Raw genomic sequence first — 18,824 nt, 5'->3', positions numbered from 1 at the left:
TCGCTCGCGCCGGCCCGCGTCGCCGTGCGCGGACGCGCTGCGCATGCTCGCGAGGAGAGCACCGGTGAGAGGCGGCTCTCTGGTCGGCCGCGGCTCTAGTTATGGCCTAACATGTAGCGAGTGGCGGCGCTTGAGACGGCCAGGACTGATCTGTGGAGCCGCGAAGGGCCCACCTTGACCGAGGGACGTAACAGACACTGCGGGCAGTGTTTGAAGATGGCGCTGAACAACGTGTCCTTGTCCGCCGGCGATCAAAGGACCCGGCGGGCCTACCGCGCGTCCCTCGGCGCCCTCAGCTCGTCGGCCTTAGAGCGGGCGATGGTCTCCGGAGACAGCTTCCTCGTCGCCAGGCCCGAGGCTGTTCTTCCAGGACCCGCTCCTCGGCAGGCCGTGAGGCCGAGCGTTCGTACCGAGAGCCGTCGGGCGAGTGGGGGCGGCCGGAGCCCGACCCGCTTTATAAAAGGAAGGGAACCCGATGGGCGGAACCGGAGCCGCCAGGCCAGATTCTCGCCGTACCCGGCCCCCGGGGTAAAACTGGATCTCCTGAGGAGCTTGCTGCAGCAGCGGCTGGTTGCCATTGGAAGTGTGATCGCAGCCCGCCTCTCGGCTGAACACCTCCCCGGCCCCTCGGTTCGCTCTTAAACAAGGCCTCTCTAACCTCCTTGGCGCCTCGGCAGTCTTATTTTCAGGGGATGTATTTTCTCTGTCGTGTAAAAACACGTCCGGGTCCTGCGAAAACGGCCTAGTGCAGGCCTAGTACGGAGGAGACTTGACCTTCCGAATTCCCACGGTTTTAGGCGGCCAGAGTGGTTAGATCAGGAAGGGGGTAGAAGGGATTTTACGCTGAAGTCACCAAGTTGAACCACCTTTCCCAGAGGTTAGCATTTTTTCACGCCTGGTGCACTCCATCCTGACACCGGACCCAAATTTCTCTGCTTTCCACAGATCTTTTCTCCCACCCTGGCAGATTCTCTTACTTTGAGACTTGTAATTAGAGCTTGCTTGACTGTCTACCTCTCTACCCCAGACTGTTGCCGTTACAGTTACTTTAGTTGGTGAAAAGGAAATGCTGCTTTTTCCATAGGGCCCAAGGCTTATTCTGTCATTTTGTCTTTTTTTTTTTTTTAATTTTTTTATTTTTTATATTTATTTTTATTTTATTTATTTTATTTGACAGAAATCACAAGTAGGCAGAGAGGCAGGCAGAGAGAGAGAGAGAGAGAGAGGAGGAAGCAGGCTCCCTGCTGAGAGCCAGCCCGATGATGGCCTGATCCCAGGACTTTGGGGATCATGACCTGAGCCAAAGGCAGAGGCTTTAACCCACTGAGCCAACCAGGTGCCCCTGTCATTTTGTCTTTAACTCTTTTTTCCATCTCCCTCCACTTTTTCTTCATGAATACCTAACAAACTCCAATCTCAGTTGTACTAAAAACCAAACCTAAAATTTGCTGTTTCTTCACATGATTAAACCAGTTTCATTTGTTTCTTTCTCTCTCTCGATCTTTTTTTTTTTTTTCCAAAGTCTCCAAATGAGTTTTTACATTTCTATTTATCATTTTATTACTAGCATTCAGTCCCGGTTTCCTTAATCTGAGTCTGTTGTCCTGAAATACAAGGATAATTTGGGCTCACACTCCTGTTAGGAAGCTGTTCATCAATACACCATAACGTTTTCCTAAAACTTTATTTTTACTCATTCAACAGTGCAGCAATATTTAAAGATCTTCACGGTGGTGAGCACTGTAGATAAATTACAGTCCAGGAATGTATTCTAGATAGGCTAATAAATAAATAGGTGATCACCATACCCTGTTCATTAGGTGCCGTGATAACAATAGCATTGGTTGCAATGGCTTTCCATAATGGACTGTCCTGCTTCTTCTCTTACCTGGCTGATCACTCCTTATTTTCTGATACTTTGATTCTCTTAACCATATATTTCCTAAGGTTTACAGGATGGTATTGGGAGAAAATTAGTGGGCTTTTTAAGTGCCAATTCTGTGTAAGCAGGTAGACTAGCTTTTTCCCAGTGGACTCTTGTGTCTAATTATGATCAGATAAAGCAAAGTTACCACACGCCACACAGTATTGAATTGTTAGAACCACATCTGAAGAGGAATGTTGGTAAATCAGAGAATTTCCATAAGAGAGTGATTGATATATGGCGAGTGATCTGGAAATCAGATCATAGGAAAAATGGTTGAAAGGACAGAAACATCTATGTTTTACTGAGTGCTAGGTATAAGGCAATGTCATAGAGGCTTTTATTCATTATTCAGATATTTACTGAGAACTTATTCTGTGCCTGATACGACCTATATTAAACAGTTGGAATAGTGTTGAGCAAGATCAATAATGTCTCTGCTTTGGTGGACCTTTATATATGTCATTTAATTCTCACAATGGCCCATATGACAGAGGTCATACTTCATTTTACTGCCCAGAAACCGAGTCACAAAGAGATGAAGTAAACTTTCCAAGGTCATACAGCTAGTCAATGATAGAGCCTTGCAGCCTTGAAATCTAGTTTCATTTGAACCATGTCATACAAAAAGTTATTTGAGTAACTATTTTCTCAATTCTCCCAAGGATAGTATATATCTAATACTCTTCTACATATCCAAAAGGTTAATGCATAACGCACAATGGATGCCTTAGACCGGGCGTTACAAAAACCTGCCATTGAGAAAGGAATCCCCAATCTACATGTTGAGTTTCAGACTGGGAAGGATAATAAAATTAAGGCTGAAGGTAAGAAGTGTTTTCATAAAAGTTAGAGATGCCTAAAAGTGAAAAATAACAACTCTGAAGGTATGATAAGTTCAGCGAAAAAATTCAGAGAGAGGCTGAATACTACCAAGTATGAAATCGGGTTAGAGGTCTAATTAGATCTTCCCCCATTTAACCTATAATTCTGTGCCTTAAAAATTAAACTTGTTAAAATTGGAAGTGGAGAACAGGATGAGAAGAGGAAAATGAGGTATAATATACAGAATGACCATATTTCCTGTACAAACCAGAACACTCGAGGGTGGGAGAGGGTGCTATTAACTCTGCTGAGGCAACAGGCATAACTAGAGGCTGTTCCAGGCCATCTAACCCTTGGAGATGATACAGCATTAAATATGCCTTTAAAACGTATTTCCTAGCTTCAGGGAAAGTCTGAGATTTGTAAGCAAGAAACAAAAGTCTGGCATAAAAGTGCACATGAGAGGAGCACCTGGGTGGCTCAGTGGGTTAAAGCCTCTGCCTTCGGCTCAGGTCATGATCCCAGAGTCCTGGGATCGACGGCCCGCATCAGGCTCTCTGCTCAGCGGGGAGCCTGCTTTCCCCTCTCTCTCTGCCTGCCTCTCTGCCTGCTTGTGATCTCTGCCTGTCAAATAAATAAATAAAATCTTAGAAAAAAAAAAAAAGTGCATGTGAGAAAAGGAAGACCCAAAGAGAATGACTTCATTTCTGTTTGTTTAGATGTGAGATTTTCAGGAATGGGGTTTTGATTGACTAATAGTGTACATGTGCAAGAGGGGAAGAAAAAAATACTGTGGTTTATTGTGCCTTGTTTGACAGGAGGAGACCCTTGTTCACATAAATGTTCCATCATTTTAAATCTGAGCCAATGAATATCTAAATTTCCCTTATTCTTAGCATCTGTGCTAGTGTTCAAGTAACAATGTGTTCCTTTACAAAGACCGTACCATGGAGTCAAGAACCAACATAAACCTCTGTCAATGAAATTAGCTTGAAGCAGGGACAAAGTTTTCCCAAGAGCAACCCATGTCATTAAAAATGTTAGTGTACAAAATGAATTTTTGTTTAATATCAGCAGTTAAGTATAGCATGTTGGCATTCTAAAACAGATGCATTTTCTAAGAGTAATGCAAAAAATAGTCCAAAAAAGTCAATACTTAATATCAGTTTTTTTTAAAAAAAGACATTGTAAATTCCTGTTTGTTTTTTATTGTCTCTTATTTATCATATCATACTAAGTAACTGACTAGCATATGTTGAAGTGGAGTCCTTTTAGAATATTTACTTCCTCTATTCATCAACACTAAAACTCTTAAGAAGAATGCGCATTAGGGATATAGAAAAAAGAGGCCATGGAGACTTTCCCTCAGTATCCAATAAGCCTTACCTCTAAGAGGGGTAACTTGGACAGGAAGGAAAAGAGGGAGGAAAGTCCTATAGGAAGGATGAGTAAGTGAACCTCTGATGGTCAGAGGCTCAGCTATCTTGTGAGCAAAATTGGTTGTCTTTCATTCCTTTAGTGAATCTACCCAGATGTCCCTAAAGTACAGCTTAGTCTACCGATTTCCATGAAAAGTACTCTCAACCAAATGTATGCCTCAACACCTATGACTTCATGCCACCGATTTCTTGTCCTTGTTACCTATGCTCATTCAAATGCAAAGTCCTGTCCATTTTATCTTCACAGTGTATGTTCCTACATTTACTTTCACCACCTGGATTTTACTTACCTGGGTATTTAACCTATTTGCCTCTGTTTCTCTTCTTCATCCTCAATGTATACAGCCTCCAGACTAATGAGCCTAAAGCATATCTCTGATTACATAGTTACTACTTCAGTGTTCCCCACAGTCTACTCCACAAAACCTCCACTAGAAATATAAGCTATTTCTTACAGGAAACAAACAGGGTTGCTGGGAGGGAACTGGGTGGGAGGATGGGGTCACTGGGTGAGGAGCATTAAGGAGGGCACTTGATGGAATGAGCACTGGGCGTTCTATGCAACTGATGAATCACTAGATTCTACCTCTGAAACTAATAATACAGTATATGTTAATTAAACTGAATTTAAATAAATTTGTTTTAAAAAAATAAAAAACTACTTTGTAAAAAGACGAGAGAGAAATAAATTTGACAAGTGGTGCCTGTTTTATCACCTTGTTAGGGAGTCATGATGTATAATAATATGTCAAATGTTCTGATAATTCCTTTAGAAAAAGAAAACTGTTTAACTTCATTTTCACCAGGGTTTCACAAATTTATTCGTCCATAAGTTTAAAATTTTTGCATACTATCTGTCTTCCCAAGGAGCCTCAGTTCTACAGAAACATAATTCTATATGCTGCCTTACATAAGAAGTTTCATGGGCTTCCCATGTCAGGTATAGAAATGTAGCAGAATTTGGGAAGTTTCCAGAATGTTATTAGACAAATTGGTTGGTTTCCTCACTTGTGGTTTGATCAGATTCAATCCCATCTTTATTCCACATGATGACTGGTACCTATCATTGTCTTTGACGAATGGGGGCGAGGAGGGAGGCAAGCATGCGTCTGCAGATTCCCCAGCCACTGAGGATCAAGACTGGCATAATCACTAAAGAAAAGCATTAGGCACATCCCCTGATGAAAACAGGTAGGTGGGATTATGTCTTAAGTGTGCTAATAACATAATGTTTTTTTCATGTAATGATTTGCTTGGTTGTTACCTTCAGTGGAATATCTGAAGGCAGCCCTTCTTCAAGATACAATTCTAAATCAGAAGAGGAAAATACTGCCTTCAGCTTCCCGAAGACCTAAGAGTAACTGAAGCAATGCAGCTCTTAAAAACTGCACACCCCATAAACAGACTCCTAAGACTTTCCACAGTCTGACCACACTACCTCGCCAGCCTCCTTGTTCATAACGTGCCCATAACGGTTGCTGTTTTTCCTGCCGCTCTGCCCATGCCTATTGTAGTCCCCTTAACTAAATTGTTTGTACATCTTGGGACACCTGGGTGCCTCAGTTGGTCAAGAAGCTGCCTTCGGCCGGGGTCATGATCTCAGGGTTCTGGGATTGAGACCCATCTCAGGCTTCTCCTTCTCCTTCATCCCTTCCCCCTGCTTGGGCTCTCTTGTGCTCTCTCTTTCTGCCAAATAAATAAATCAAAAAAATAAATAAAAATTGTATGTCTCTTTCTCTGCCAATTAAGCTTTTAGCCTTCCAGATTGGTCCAGTTTCTTTACACTACAAAGGACATACCCATTTTAACCAGGTTAAGCAAAAAATGGACTGGAATGATGCCAAAAGCTGGAAAAGTGTGGTGAATATTGGGTGTTCTGTCTTTTCGGCTACTATTTATCCTCCATCAAACAGCTCCTCGTTTTGCTTTTCTGCGGAGCCCCCTCCCTCACCCTCCATTCATGTATTCGGGGAGAAGCTTCACACCTACCTCCAGGGATAGAGTCCTAATCCGTGTTACCTCCTCTACTACGCTGAAGCTCCCCAAGAGCAGAACACATGCCTAAATTGATTTTTTAAAGACTTTATTAATTTATTTGAGAGAAAGAGAGAACATAATAAGTTTGGGGGAGAGGCAGAGGAAGAGGGAGAAGCAGGCTCCCTGCTGAGCAGGGAGCCCGACATAGGGCTCGATCCCAGGACCCTGGGATCACGACCTGAGCCCAAGGCAGACACTAAGCTGACTGAGCCACCCAGGTGCCCCTTTAAATTTATTTTTATATTTACTAGTACCTATTACCCAAAGAGTAGATATTCAGTGAATGCCTGTCACATGAATGAATGAACTTCAGGTAAGCTATCTCTTCTTGGAATCAAAATCCAAAAGTGGAGCATTCGAAGAAGGCAGGGGCAGAAATTGTAGACCCTTCAGTCTAAAATTATCTAGTTATCTGGGCAGATAAGAGTAATATGGTAAGACAAGATAAATTTTGTTTAAAGGTTTTATTCAGTTTAGAATCAATCTGCCTCTAAGAAAATAATGTAAAGATAAATCCTAATCCAAGATGTGCACAAATATTTATGCACATAAAAATTTATGTACTTTAAAATGCCCCTATTCACAATTTTTAAAATGTGGGAAAAGGGGCGCCTAGGTGGCTCAGTTGTTAAGCATCTGCCTTCGTCTCAGGTCATGATCTCAGGGTCCTGGGATTGAGCCCCGCATCAGGATCTCTGCTCAGCAGAGAACCTGCTTCTCCCACTCTCTCTGCTTGCCTCTCTGCCTACTTGTGATCTCTCTCTCTCTCTGTCAAATAAATAAATAAAATCTTTAAAAGAAAAATTAAAATGTGGAAATGGCTTCTATGTCCAAAATAGATGATGAGTAAAGAAAAAAGAATGAGTGTTTAGTGTATACCAAGTTGCCATTAACCACTTTCCCAAGGATTATTTTATTTAATCCTTACATTCTATGCCAGGAGGTGGCAAACTTTTTTCTGTCAAGACCCAGGTAGTAAATATCTTAGACTTTGCAGACCAAGGGGCAAAACTGAGGCTATTATATAGGCATTTATATCACAAGACAAAAAAATTTCCACAAAATTTGTGTTGATGAATTTCAAAATCTAATAGTCAGTACATTCTTTTGGTGATGCTTATACAATTAAGGCGAAGATGGAATTCTTTTTGGCGGGGGTGGGGAAACATTTCATTCCACTGGAGTTCAAAGTTCGTGTTCCCTATCATCAAAATCATTAGCAAATCCTCATAATGCTGATTTTTAGCATGATTTTATATATTTCATCTTTGAAAATGTCTTTGAAATTTTCTTTTCATAGGTACTGCCAAATCCTGGTGTCAGTCCATGAGTATATGGTTTTGACTGAACACATTCACTGCTTGGAAGGCATTTATGCAATTCTGTTAAATTCTTCTCTTGATATTTGCCTTTTAGTATGTCATTATGTTGCAGATTAATTGCTTCCAATTGAAAGTGGAAGCCGTGCAATTGCACAGTTGAGTGGATTTTCAAGTATGGAAATTTTTTTGCACTCACATCCAGGTCCAAAAGACACTGTTGGAACTGTGGTTTGAACTCAGAAAATGTATCTACTACAAATTCATCTGGGTATGGAGATCTCGCTTCCTAACTTTTTAACAGCACAGGAAGTATATAAAACAGCTTGAAATCGCTTGTGATTCAAAAACAATGCTAGCTGTAGAGATTGCCATGGTATAAATTTGGTGCGTAAGTGCTGTTTTGCTTTATAGCTTTAGACTTAATTCATTGAGAAACATTATCAAGCCTGCAGCAAAAGCTAATTTCCAAAGCCATTCCCCGTTCCATCACTGGGGGCAGTTCTTCCAACCACTTAAAAATGTACATGGGGCACCTGGGTGGCTCAGTGGGTTAACCGTCCAGCTCTTAATCTCAGAATCCTGAGATTAACCCTTGCGTCCAGCCCCAAGCTCCACTGGGAGTCTGCTTCAGATTCTCTCTCTCTCTCCTTCTCCTTCTACCCTTCCCCACCCCCCACAATCTCTTCCTCTCAAATAAATAAATAAATTGTTTTTTAAAAATGTGCAAACTGTTCATAGCTAGAGGGCTATGCAAAAAATTGGCAAAAGGCTGGTTTGATCTGTATGCCTTAGTTTGCAGAGAATTTTATTATCTTCCCAAGGGCACAAAACTATTTAGTGGTGGAATAGGGATGCAGCCCGGCCTCACATGGTAACCATGCTACACTACTTACCATGCTAGGGTAGCCCAACTGGCAGCCAGTGGGCAAATCCAGCATGGGGTTTTCATTGGCTGACATTTGGGGTTTTCTTCTTAACAAGATGCATTATACAATATTCAATATGTACAAAACAGAATAAGTAAAATGCAACCAATGCCCATGTATTTACCATCCAACTTAAATAAGATATTGCCCCACGTTTAAAATCCCTAATGCTTACCTTGTTTGATAACCTTGTGTTCATACCACTTCCTAAGGAATCACTGTCCTGAATTTGGTATTTTGCATTCCCTCCTTTATTTTCAAAGATGACTTTTATTACACACCTACCCTTAGTGTATCTCTGAGTGGTGCACAGAATTGTTTTACAATGGTATTATATGAAACATGTTCTATGGCTTATTTTCTCCACTTGATTTTGCCAGCATGTTTAAAAATAAAACTGGGGCACCTGGGTGGCTCAGCTGGTTCAGCATCTGACTCTTAATTTCAGCTCAAGTCATGATCTCCAGGTCCTGGGCTGGAGCCCAGCAGCATGGAGTCTGCTGCTCCCTCCCTGTCTGCTCCTCTCCCTGCTCTCACACACTCTCTCTCCCTCTCTCTCAAAATAAAATCTTAAGAAAAAAATTTTTAAAATAACAATAAAATTGAAAGGCTTTTGGTGGATCTACATTTTCAGTTTCCATCACCCCCTATGTCTTACACCATGCATTTCACGTATTTTAATGACCCACCAGGCAGAGGCCATTTGAGTTTGTCATGCCTGATTTAAGAAGGCATCTCATGTAGTCACTCAAAAGAAAGTTTTAATAACATGGAAATTTATTTATCTTAAATTGTGTTATAATGACATTTATGTTATACCTGGCAAAAATGATGTAAAATTGTATATATTATATGCTCTAACTTATATGAACAAAATATGCATAGAAAAGTCTACAAGTCATTTTGCCAAAATGTTACATTTGGGTGGTGGCATTTTGTGTGATTTGTAATATGTGCTTGTTATGTTTTTCTGAACTTACAAGATAATTTTTAAAATGATTCATTTTTATAAAAAAATTTTTAAATGTAAATCATCTGTAAGATATTTTAATAATGTCATTATTGCTTCTCTTTATTCTTCAATCATATTAGCTTCAATTAGGTTATGTTGATTTTTTTAAGAGATTTTATTTATTTCTTTATTTGCAAGAGAGAGCAGGAGATTGAGAGAGCGTGCACGCATGAACTTGAGCAGGGGGAGGAGCAGAGCAGGAAGGAGAAGGGGAAAGAATCCCCAGAAAACTTCACACAGAGCGCAGAGCCAGTGTGAAGTTCAATCTCATGACCCTGAGATCATGACTTGAACAGAAACCAAGCGTCCAATGCTTAACCAACTGAGCTACCCAGGCACCCAGATAAGTTGACATTGTTCACTACTTAACATCAATCAATCAGTTTTTGCATCGTCCTTTTGGTAGATCATTTCACAATATCACAATAATCGTAGATGACATATGGAGGTGATAGTCTCTATAGGCCCAAGATATAGTCTAGATTAAAAAACAAATATATTCGCTCTGCTGAATCATTTGTCTTAGATGCTGTCAAAGGAAGACTGCATTAACGGAAGGGATAACTTATGTGGTATTCCTAAGAGGGGCGTCCAATAGGTAAGAATTCTCTCCTGTTGAAGGAAGATTGTGTTCCAGTGTGAGAACACCAACAGGTAATCTGTAGAGACGGGTACACAGTCAGAAAAAACTGACAAGGGAGGTCCATCAGCCCTCCTGGCTCTGGCTCCAAGCTGACCAAGCAAATATCTATCTAGCTTGTCACAAGGGAAAGAGTACACCGTCGGCTCACCAGAGCATTCGAAGCCCAGTGATTTTTGGCATTCGGCTGTATGTGTAGCTTCTTGTGAGTTTGGTTACCAAGGAAAAGCATCCCAAAGAATCTGATTACATTGGGAGGCCCCTACAAAAAACTCCTCGGCGTGTGAAGCCTGAAGATTAGATCCTGGAACCCAGTGTCCATATCAACGTACTGCTACTCTATAAAGTCTTATCTAGACAGTCCTCTGGCTCAGCATCTCTTAGGTCACATTCCCTTCACATCCCCTGGGCTTCACAGGTACACTGATAATACGTTAATTCCATTTCAGTTTTTTCAACTGACTCACAAAGCCTCTATGGCCAAAGTGAAGAGTTGGCAATCACAGTTGCCAATTTAAGTATTTTCCAATAGAATCCTAACTTTCTCTCCATTAACTGGTAAATGAACACAATATACAGGTTTTGGGGGGGGGGGTCTTTTTGGCCTGGATTATCGGCTTATATTGGACAGTATTTCACATACAAGTTATTTTCATAGTTTACTTCATTTTAGGCAAAGCAAAAGATATTGCCACCCCACAGAGGATTTCAAGATTGTTATGGGGGAATTCTGTAGAACTTGCCAAATTAGGACATACCGGCGATTTTGAAAATAATCCAATATGTTGATGTGGGAAGACTGTGCATATAAATTCTTTAATTATCTCTCCTTTTGGCTAAATTTTAGCTCTGTGATGTGAGAGTGGGTCTGCATTTGGCATTGCTGCCATAATATTGGATGGCAGTTCCACTTGGCTCCTTTCTTGGCCCGAGTTCAGAGCAATATGGCAGTTCTGTGATGTGGACACAGTTTCTATGCTAAAGCCATCCATTTTAATAAAGTAAAGGTCTAGCCCATTGAGCCTAGTTGAATACAGCTCTTGCATTGATCTCTTCTGATGCTACAGCCGTTGAGTTCATTTCCTTAATCACATTTTCCATACGGGTGAAAGCATGAAGCTGCTTGGTATCTTCCAGAGTGCATGCATTCTAATTTCAGAATTTAATCAAATGGAACTGGCTTCCTAACAGAGTAAACAGAGCAAAATACTGTATCCAGACCAGCTGCCAAGCTAGCAGCCTGAATTTATTTTTCCTTGCTTTGCTAAATGCATCTTGAATTTTTGAAAACATAGTCCAGGTTCAGGAAATTTAGCATTTTTGAACCAAGACCAGTCATCTCTAATATTCTTCCATAAATACATCCATTAAATTCCAAAAGTCAGGTAGCTGAGTTAATCTTTTCTCACATGTCTGTGGCCAGAGAAGAAAACATATCCCTCCTTTCTGCTGAACGCAGGGACCGTGTTCATAACCCTTGCCATCTGGGCTAATCTAATAATAGGGAGTGCCTGTACATATCTATACATGGTTGGGTTGGTTTTTTTTTTTTCCTGATTACCACCTCTGTACTTCTTATTTGATTCTTGTAACGTAACTCATATCTGAAATCTTTCCCGGTATTTTTGGTGCCACTTTTTATACATCATCCCTTATATAAATATCAAAGCTTTATTTATTCCACAAACTCAACATAGCCACAGGACGCAGACATAAAAGAGTCAGTTGGGTAGACTGCTACTGCTCAAGCCGTTTGCCTTGTGAAAGAGGGCTCGAGGAGGCACAGAACATACTACCAACTCCTTGGTTATTGCTAACGCGAATTTATCCAACTGCAAAACAGACCCTTGTGCGGTACATGTGTCTTTTATTGATCACGGATATTTTGTGAATGTTTCAGCATCCTTTAACACCCTACCAGGGAATGGTCTTCACCATTTACTCAGGAGATACTTGGAAATGCACATGGCCTCCAACCAAATGGATACCACTGTCCACAAGAAGTTATTTACACCCTAACTTCCTACAGGCTCCGGAATTCCCTGCCACCCCTCTCCCAGGTCAGACTCTCAGTCCCTTTTCCAGGCTGACTCCTGGTCCTGTGTCCACGTTCAGCTGAGCTCTCACTTCCTCCCAGAAGCCTCTCTTGCTCTCTTCTCTTCAGTTTCACACTCTTTTTTGGTTTCAAATACCATCCATATGCTACGAACTCCCAAATTTAAATCTCCAGTCCAGCTCTCTTCTGAGCCTCAGACATGTGTGTATAATTGTTTGCTCAATACCGTCCTTTGGATGGCATCTTAAGCTAAACATGCCCAAACCAAACTCATTACCCCTCCTTCAAAGAACCCAAACCTAGTACTAATGTGGAATTACTTATCTATTGCTGTGAAACAAATTATGGCACAATCTAGTGGCTTTAAACAATAAGAAGTATTTATTATCTCAGAGTTTCTGTGGGTCAGGAATTTGGCATTAGCTCAGCTAGCTGACTCCTGGTTCAAAGTGTCTCATGAGTTTGCAGGCAAGATGTTGACCAGGGCTGCTGTTGCTTGAGGGTTTGAATGGGGATGGAAGATCCCACTTCCCGGATGGTTCACTTCTATGCCTTGCAAGTTGGTGCTGTCTGTTGGTGGGAGACCTCAGTTTCTCCTTACATGGACCACCACTAGAGAGCTGCTTGAGTGTCCTCGTGACATAGCTGCTGGCTCCCTCCAGAGCCAGTGACCCAAAAGGAGGATGCTGTAATACCTTTCCTGACTCAGTCTCATAAGGCAAACACTGGCGCTTTCTCGGTATTCTATTGGTCATCCAGGCTAGCCATGATTCATTATAGGAGGGCATTCCACAAGGGCGTGAATGCCAGGAGACAAGATCACTGGTGCCACCTTGTTAGCTGGTTACCACCACTGTCTGTCCAGTTCCTCACATCAGAAACCCGAGAGTCGTCTTTGACACCTTCTCTCTCTCATCTTTAGTCAATATCAAGTCTAGTCAACCTCATCTCTGCTCTGACTTTGTCTCTGGTGATCGCTCTAGTCCAAGCCTCTTGACTACACTACAGGAGCCTCTAAGCTGTCCTCTCTGGTCCTACCCTTGTGCCTCTCCAGCCCATTTCCACACAGAGAGCAGCCATCTTTTAAGAATATAAATCTCATTATATAGCTCTCCGACTTAATAAATCTGGTGACGCTAACAACCATGTCGAGACTTCGCTTCCTCTGTAAAATGGTTATAAAAATAGACACCCCACGGAGTTACAGTGAAGACCAAATGAGACAAAGTCTGTGACAGGAGAAAAGTGCCTGAGAGAGAACCAGTGCTTAGTTCTTTGACAAATCCAGTGCCTCTGTATATGCCTACTGTCCTGCTTCGATGGCATCTGGAGGAGATGTTTTTCTGGGAGGCAAGGGTTAGCTGAATGCATTGGGGAGGTTTGGTGACCTGTACCTTCTCTGGTAAAAGAGAAGTGCCATGGGATTCTCAGTCACTGTCTTCTGGGTCAGGTAGCAAAGCAGAAATGAGAATGTAGCCATGGGAACACATGGAGTTGATGGCCTGTTCTAGCTGCGGGAACGAGACACTTAAAAAATCTCATGGCAGTGTACAGTCTCTAAACCTTAGGCTTTAAGATTTATAGGTGTCAAGAACCCCATAGAGAATCTGCTGAAAGAGATTGACCATCGACCCAGAAAAAAAAAAAAAAACTACTACATAGTGGTATGCATGCAAAATTTGGCAAGTCATTTCACAGAGGCTGGAGTCCTATCAGAGTTCCTGGTTCAAACACAGCACTCCTTCCCTAGCAAGCAAATTCAAAGGCTTCTTTATAACATACAGATGTCAGAGAGAGAATTACCACATGACACATAGGACTATTTCAGGTTTTTTTCTACAGTTCGTAAACCTTAATTAAAACTTAATTTAAAAAATTTAATAAAACTTTCTCTTTCAAAAGTGTATATATTTTGAAGGTATAGTTTAGCTTACAGACTAAGACACACCCTTTCTCACTCATGTACTCCTGTTCTTACTCTGTCCCTCTTTTTGCCATGGATGTCATCTTTAGTCAAAAAATTGAGTGAAGTGGCCCAAATTAGTATCAAATACTGGCCTGTATCTTAAAGATGAGACCCAGTGAAAACTCAAGTGCACTCAGATTTAAGAAAGTTCCAATAGAGTTATTTAGAAGTTAAAAAAAAAAATTTTAGGGGCGCTTGGGTGGCTCAGTTGTTAAGTGTGTCTTCAGCTCAGGTCATCATCCCAGGACCCTGGGATCGAGCCCTGCATCCGGCTCCCTGCTCGACGGGAAGCCTGCTTCTCCCTCTCCCACTCCCCTGCTTGTGTTCCCTCTCTCGTCGTATCTCTGTCAAATAAATAGAATCTTTAACAATTTTTTTCAATGTATTTATTTTTTATCTTATTTTCTAAATAAATGAACAAATTATCACCTTCCATTCTCTTCTCTAGGTTGGTGTGTTGGAGTGCCCAGTAAGTGTGGGGGTAACTTCATGGCCAGCGGGGTGTCCTTCTGATGTTCTCATTGCTGAGATCCTGCTCGGACGACAGCAGCATCTCTTCACATGCAGCCAAGCACTGGGGACAAGTGTGTGATCGCTCTGGTATCCTTTGCAGTGGAAGCAGCCTTGGACCACAGCTCAAGGAGCCGTTGTGTTATTTGTCAGAATGTTACTACCTCCTCCAAATTCTTCATCGGTAGGACGGTGGAAAATGAGGGAAGCTAAATGGTGTGACATCGGGTACTCACATGCCACAGGCTTCACACACGCTATAGCTCTTCATTCCACCCCCGATGTTACCGAACAACCCAAGCTCGGCTACCTGTGGCTCGAAAAGCCTCAAGAGATGGAGTTTTGATTGGAAAAGAACATGGGCTTTATGCAGGAGACCAGCCACCTGGGGAGAAGGCAGACTCTTGTCCAAAAACCAAGTCCAAGGTTTCTGCCTGGCCCGAAGATTTTTTTAAAGGAACTTCAGGGCAGTTAACCAGTAAAAGCGAAGTACTGCGGTCTGTAATATTTCTTGGTTATATCTCAGTGCTTGGAGATTGTGTGTTGGTGCCCCCGGGGCGGTGGCGGAGGAGGTGGGGGAAGAGGAGTGGTGGGGAGGGGGGGAAGCGGGGGAGGGGGCAGGTTGCCCCAGAGGGTTTGGTTCTGTGTCTTTCTAGGAAACGCTGCATGATCTGTAAATATACAAAGAAAGGTTTAGTTCATCAGTCACGAGGGGGGCTTGCTGAAAATGATACGAAGGTGGCCAGAGGGCCAGGACAGTGGCTTCAACAAGCCCACGAGAAAGCCGTTTTGATCTCCATTTACAGAGCAGGAAACTGAGTCGTGAAGCCATCAGTCCATACCGTCACAGGCAGAGAGCGGCTAACCTGGGCCCCAGATCCAGGGCTATCTCCTGCCGGCTCTGTTCAGATCCTGCCTTTCCAGAATCCCTCCTTCAGCAGCCCTGTGTCTGCTCAGCGTGGTCCTTGATAAGGCAGGTTTCTGTCTTGGTGTAGAATAAAGGGAAAGTAGGAGTCCGGAGCAAGTGCTTAGATCTTCCTTTCCCGTCCAGAGAAGTACATGACATTCCCCTCGAAGAAAGGTCGGGTGATTCCAAGCTGGGAGGAGAGGCTGGGCTTTTTGGAGAATCAGGGCTGAAGGCAAGAGGAGAGTTGAAGGATCACAAGCCGACCGAAGCCTGTCGCAAGCTGGGGGAAACGGAAAAGATCTCTGCTTCGGAAACTGGTTGAAAGCATCCAGACTGTGCCTTGTCTGGTATAAGCTTGTCAGTTTGTGGGGTGTGAGCAAATCCAGGGTAAAGCTCACCTCCAGCTTTTCTGCAGGGAGCACCAAGGGCGGAGCGCCCAGATCAGAAACCTGCTATCCTGTACGGCACGAGGGGTGTGCCCTCTCTTCCCTTTCCCACTTCACATCTCTGGGGCTATTGGGAAAGATTCTGTCACTGGCACTGCTCAAGGACAAACAGGACCTTCAGAGGAGGAGACCATAAAATGGGGAAAATGACACCAGCAGAACACTCGGAGCAAAAATCTGTGTCTGGGGGAGGTTAAATTATAGTAAACAAGAGGCCATGGATGGGAGAAACTGGACCCAATTCATGTTTTTAATTTGGGTCTTGCTCAGCTCTGGGACCAAGTGTGGCACGTGGAAACCGCAAGCCTGGGCTTTAGGGTGGGACAGAAATAGCTTCTGTCATTCTCAGCCACAAGCCCGCATTGTGACTCAGCGGCTTAGGTAATAAACAAGTGAGCCTCTCCCCCCAGACCTTCTCCATCTTGAAAGAAGATAATTCCTAGGAAATGCAAAGGAATGAGTCTCTAATCTCCAACAATGGGAATGCCAAGGACCCTTGGCCAAGCAGGGGCAGGAGGGACATTCCTTTTCGGTGGAGGGTGGGCAGAACGGCCCCGGACAGACACAGGTGCCCAGGGCGGCTGTGCCAGGTTCTGCTGTGTTTCTGGAGGCCCTTGTGGGCAGGCTGGTTCCTTCCCCAAACATCTGCTTGCTGTCAAGTTAAGAAAGATGCACCTGCTTTCCCTTTTCTCAGGGATGTTGAGAGGACTTGTGGAGGGCTATAATGAAGGGAACAGGGAGATTCTAGAGACAGATATTGTTTAATTGCTTAAGTTTTGTCTGTGAGGAAGCTCAGATGTGGCGAGCTGACAATTGCCTGAGGCATCAGCCAAGGTTCTTGGCAGCAAAGGGCAGGCCCCAGGCGCAGTCCCATCCACCTTGGCGCTGTGCAGCGTGACGGACATGAACTCCAGCCATCCTCATTTTAAGCTGGTTACATGCAGAAGTGGGGAGAGGGGATGTGACCCCCTCAGCCTTCGTGTCCACTACCTCCCAAGACTCTCCAAAGAGCAGAAGGGCTGTTAACAGAAAGAGAGGGTTGACACACTCGCCAACAGCCATGCATGTCTAGGGCCCTTGCTTGATTTCCTCGCTGCAGTGAGAGAAGGCTGGGTAATCCCGCTTGGCAGGAGGGTGCATTTCGTTTTTTAGAGTTGTTGCTTCCACTGATGGCTCATTCAATTATGTGGCAGTCATAATGTATTTGTAAAACACTTTAGCTTTTAAGGGGATCTCACATCCTCTATTTTCTTGGGCTTCTAACAGTTTAGTGAAATACACCCAATTTGGATAAGGTTAAAGTTTAGGGACTTCCAAAATGCAATAGCTCACGCAAAATATTTTATTTTGTCCTCATGTAAACTGGCTGGCTCAGCATGCAGTTCTCCCTACAATTATTCATGGACCTTGGTCCTCTCTACTCCTTTCTTCCTATCCCTTTCTTTTTTTTTTTTTTCTTTCTTTTTCTTTTTCCCTCCCTCTTTCCTTCCTACCATCTTTCCCTCCTTGCTTCCTCCCTCTTTCTTTCTTTTCCTTTCTTTCTTTCTCTCTCTCCTTCCTTTCTTCCTTCCTTCCTTAAGTAAGCTCCATGCCCAACCTGGGGCACATTGCTTCTGTCATACTTCACTGGAGAGAACTTTGTCACATCTTCTTTAGAGAAGGTGGTGAAAGGTAGGACAGCCTGTCAGCCCTGTGTCCATGTCCATTACTACAGAGTGAAAGCCGGCAGTGTGTCACACTTACAGAGGGTCAGTATTAGTTCCTCTTTCTACAGAGGAGGGGAAAGATAAGGGGGATAAATGGACTCCTTCCAGGACACACAGCTGGCTAGCGGAAAGCATCTCGGTTCTTCATCTCTCCCGTCCTGCCAGGACAGTGGGACAGGTCACCTGAAACGAGCCCCGCCCTGGAAGAGCGAGGAGGCATAATTAACATCGGTATGTGGAGCCCACAGAGGTAAGTGCTGGATTGTACAGAACTGTGTTCAACTCCACTTCCCTACGCTCAGGCACAAAGACAGAGGTCAGACCTCCTCTGGCTGCTGCAGTGCTAGCCCGTGGAGAGTGGATGTGCCCAGACACATAGACTCCAAGGCAGTGATCACACTCTTTTAGCCAACCTTTCAGGTTATGTATCTCTGCCACTAACCTCTGTGCCCATTCCAGGTCCCACTGGCTTCTGTTATTCTAGACTTCCTTATGCTTTCGACTGCTTGCTTTTCCAGTATGCTCAGTCCATGGACAGTAAGGATTCAATGGGCAAAAGAGATCCAGATTGAGACAGACAGCTGTGTTCGGTCATCTCCTCCATTGGCAGGCACAGTCACCAGCCCAATTCCCTCCCTCCTACCAAGGCGCCTACAGGAAATCCATGATTTTGTGTCCTATGACTCAGATCTCTCCAAGAACCATCAGCCTGTGGGCTCAAGCTTGGGGTTCCTTGAGCTGCATCCCAAAATCCTGTTAATTCTTGGTTTTGATAACTCAGAAAAGTAATTCAGGTTCCTTGTAAAATTGCAGCCCCAAAGCCCTTCAGGAGTCTCTGGGGGTGAGGGAAGGGTTGACGTACATTTACGTTTCAGGGTCACCCCCTCTGGGGGCCTCTGCCTTGCAGGGTGAAGATACTTGGCCCCCGCTGATCAGTCTTCTTTGTCTCAACCCCCCGATCTGCCAAGAGTTGGACAAGAGAAACATCTTATCATGTGTTTCTCTCACTTGGGGAACAACGACACCAGGGTTTCTTGAGCTCCAATGTGTTCTAAGTCCAGTGAGATGGCTCCTTCAGTCATGCATACCTCCCAGAGCGTGCTGTGCA

General features: G+C 43.5%; 1 protein-coding gene across 1 annotated transcript; it reads left to right on the top strand.

Annotated features, from left to right (window-relative positions):
• Window positions 1-98: 98 nt before the first annotated feature.
• LOC116862627 (uncharacterized protein C11orf71 homolog) lies at window positions 99-661 on the top strand. Its single transcript, XM_032849982.1, has one exon. The coding sequence runs from the start codon at window positions 217-219 to the stop codon at window positions 640-642; it is 426 nt and encodes a 141-aa protein (XP_032705873.1). The 5' UTR covers window positions 99-216; the 3' UTR covers window positions 643-661.
• Window positions 662-18,824: the final 18,163 nt, after the last annotated feature.

This window comes from Lontra canadensis, unplaced genomic scaffold (assembly GCF_010015895.1).
Source record: "Lontra canadensis isolate GAN:19392208 unplaced genomic scaffold, GSC_riverotter_1.0 scaffold281, whole genome shotgun sequence".
Taxonomy (NCBI): domain Eukaryota; kingdom Metazoa; phylum Chordata; class Mammalia; order Carnivora; family Mustelidae; genus Lontra; species Lontra canadensis.
The sequence above is the reverse complement of the archived record's forward strand: the minus strand, read 5'-3'. Positions and strand labels throughout refer to the sequence as shown.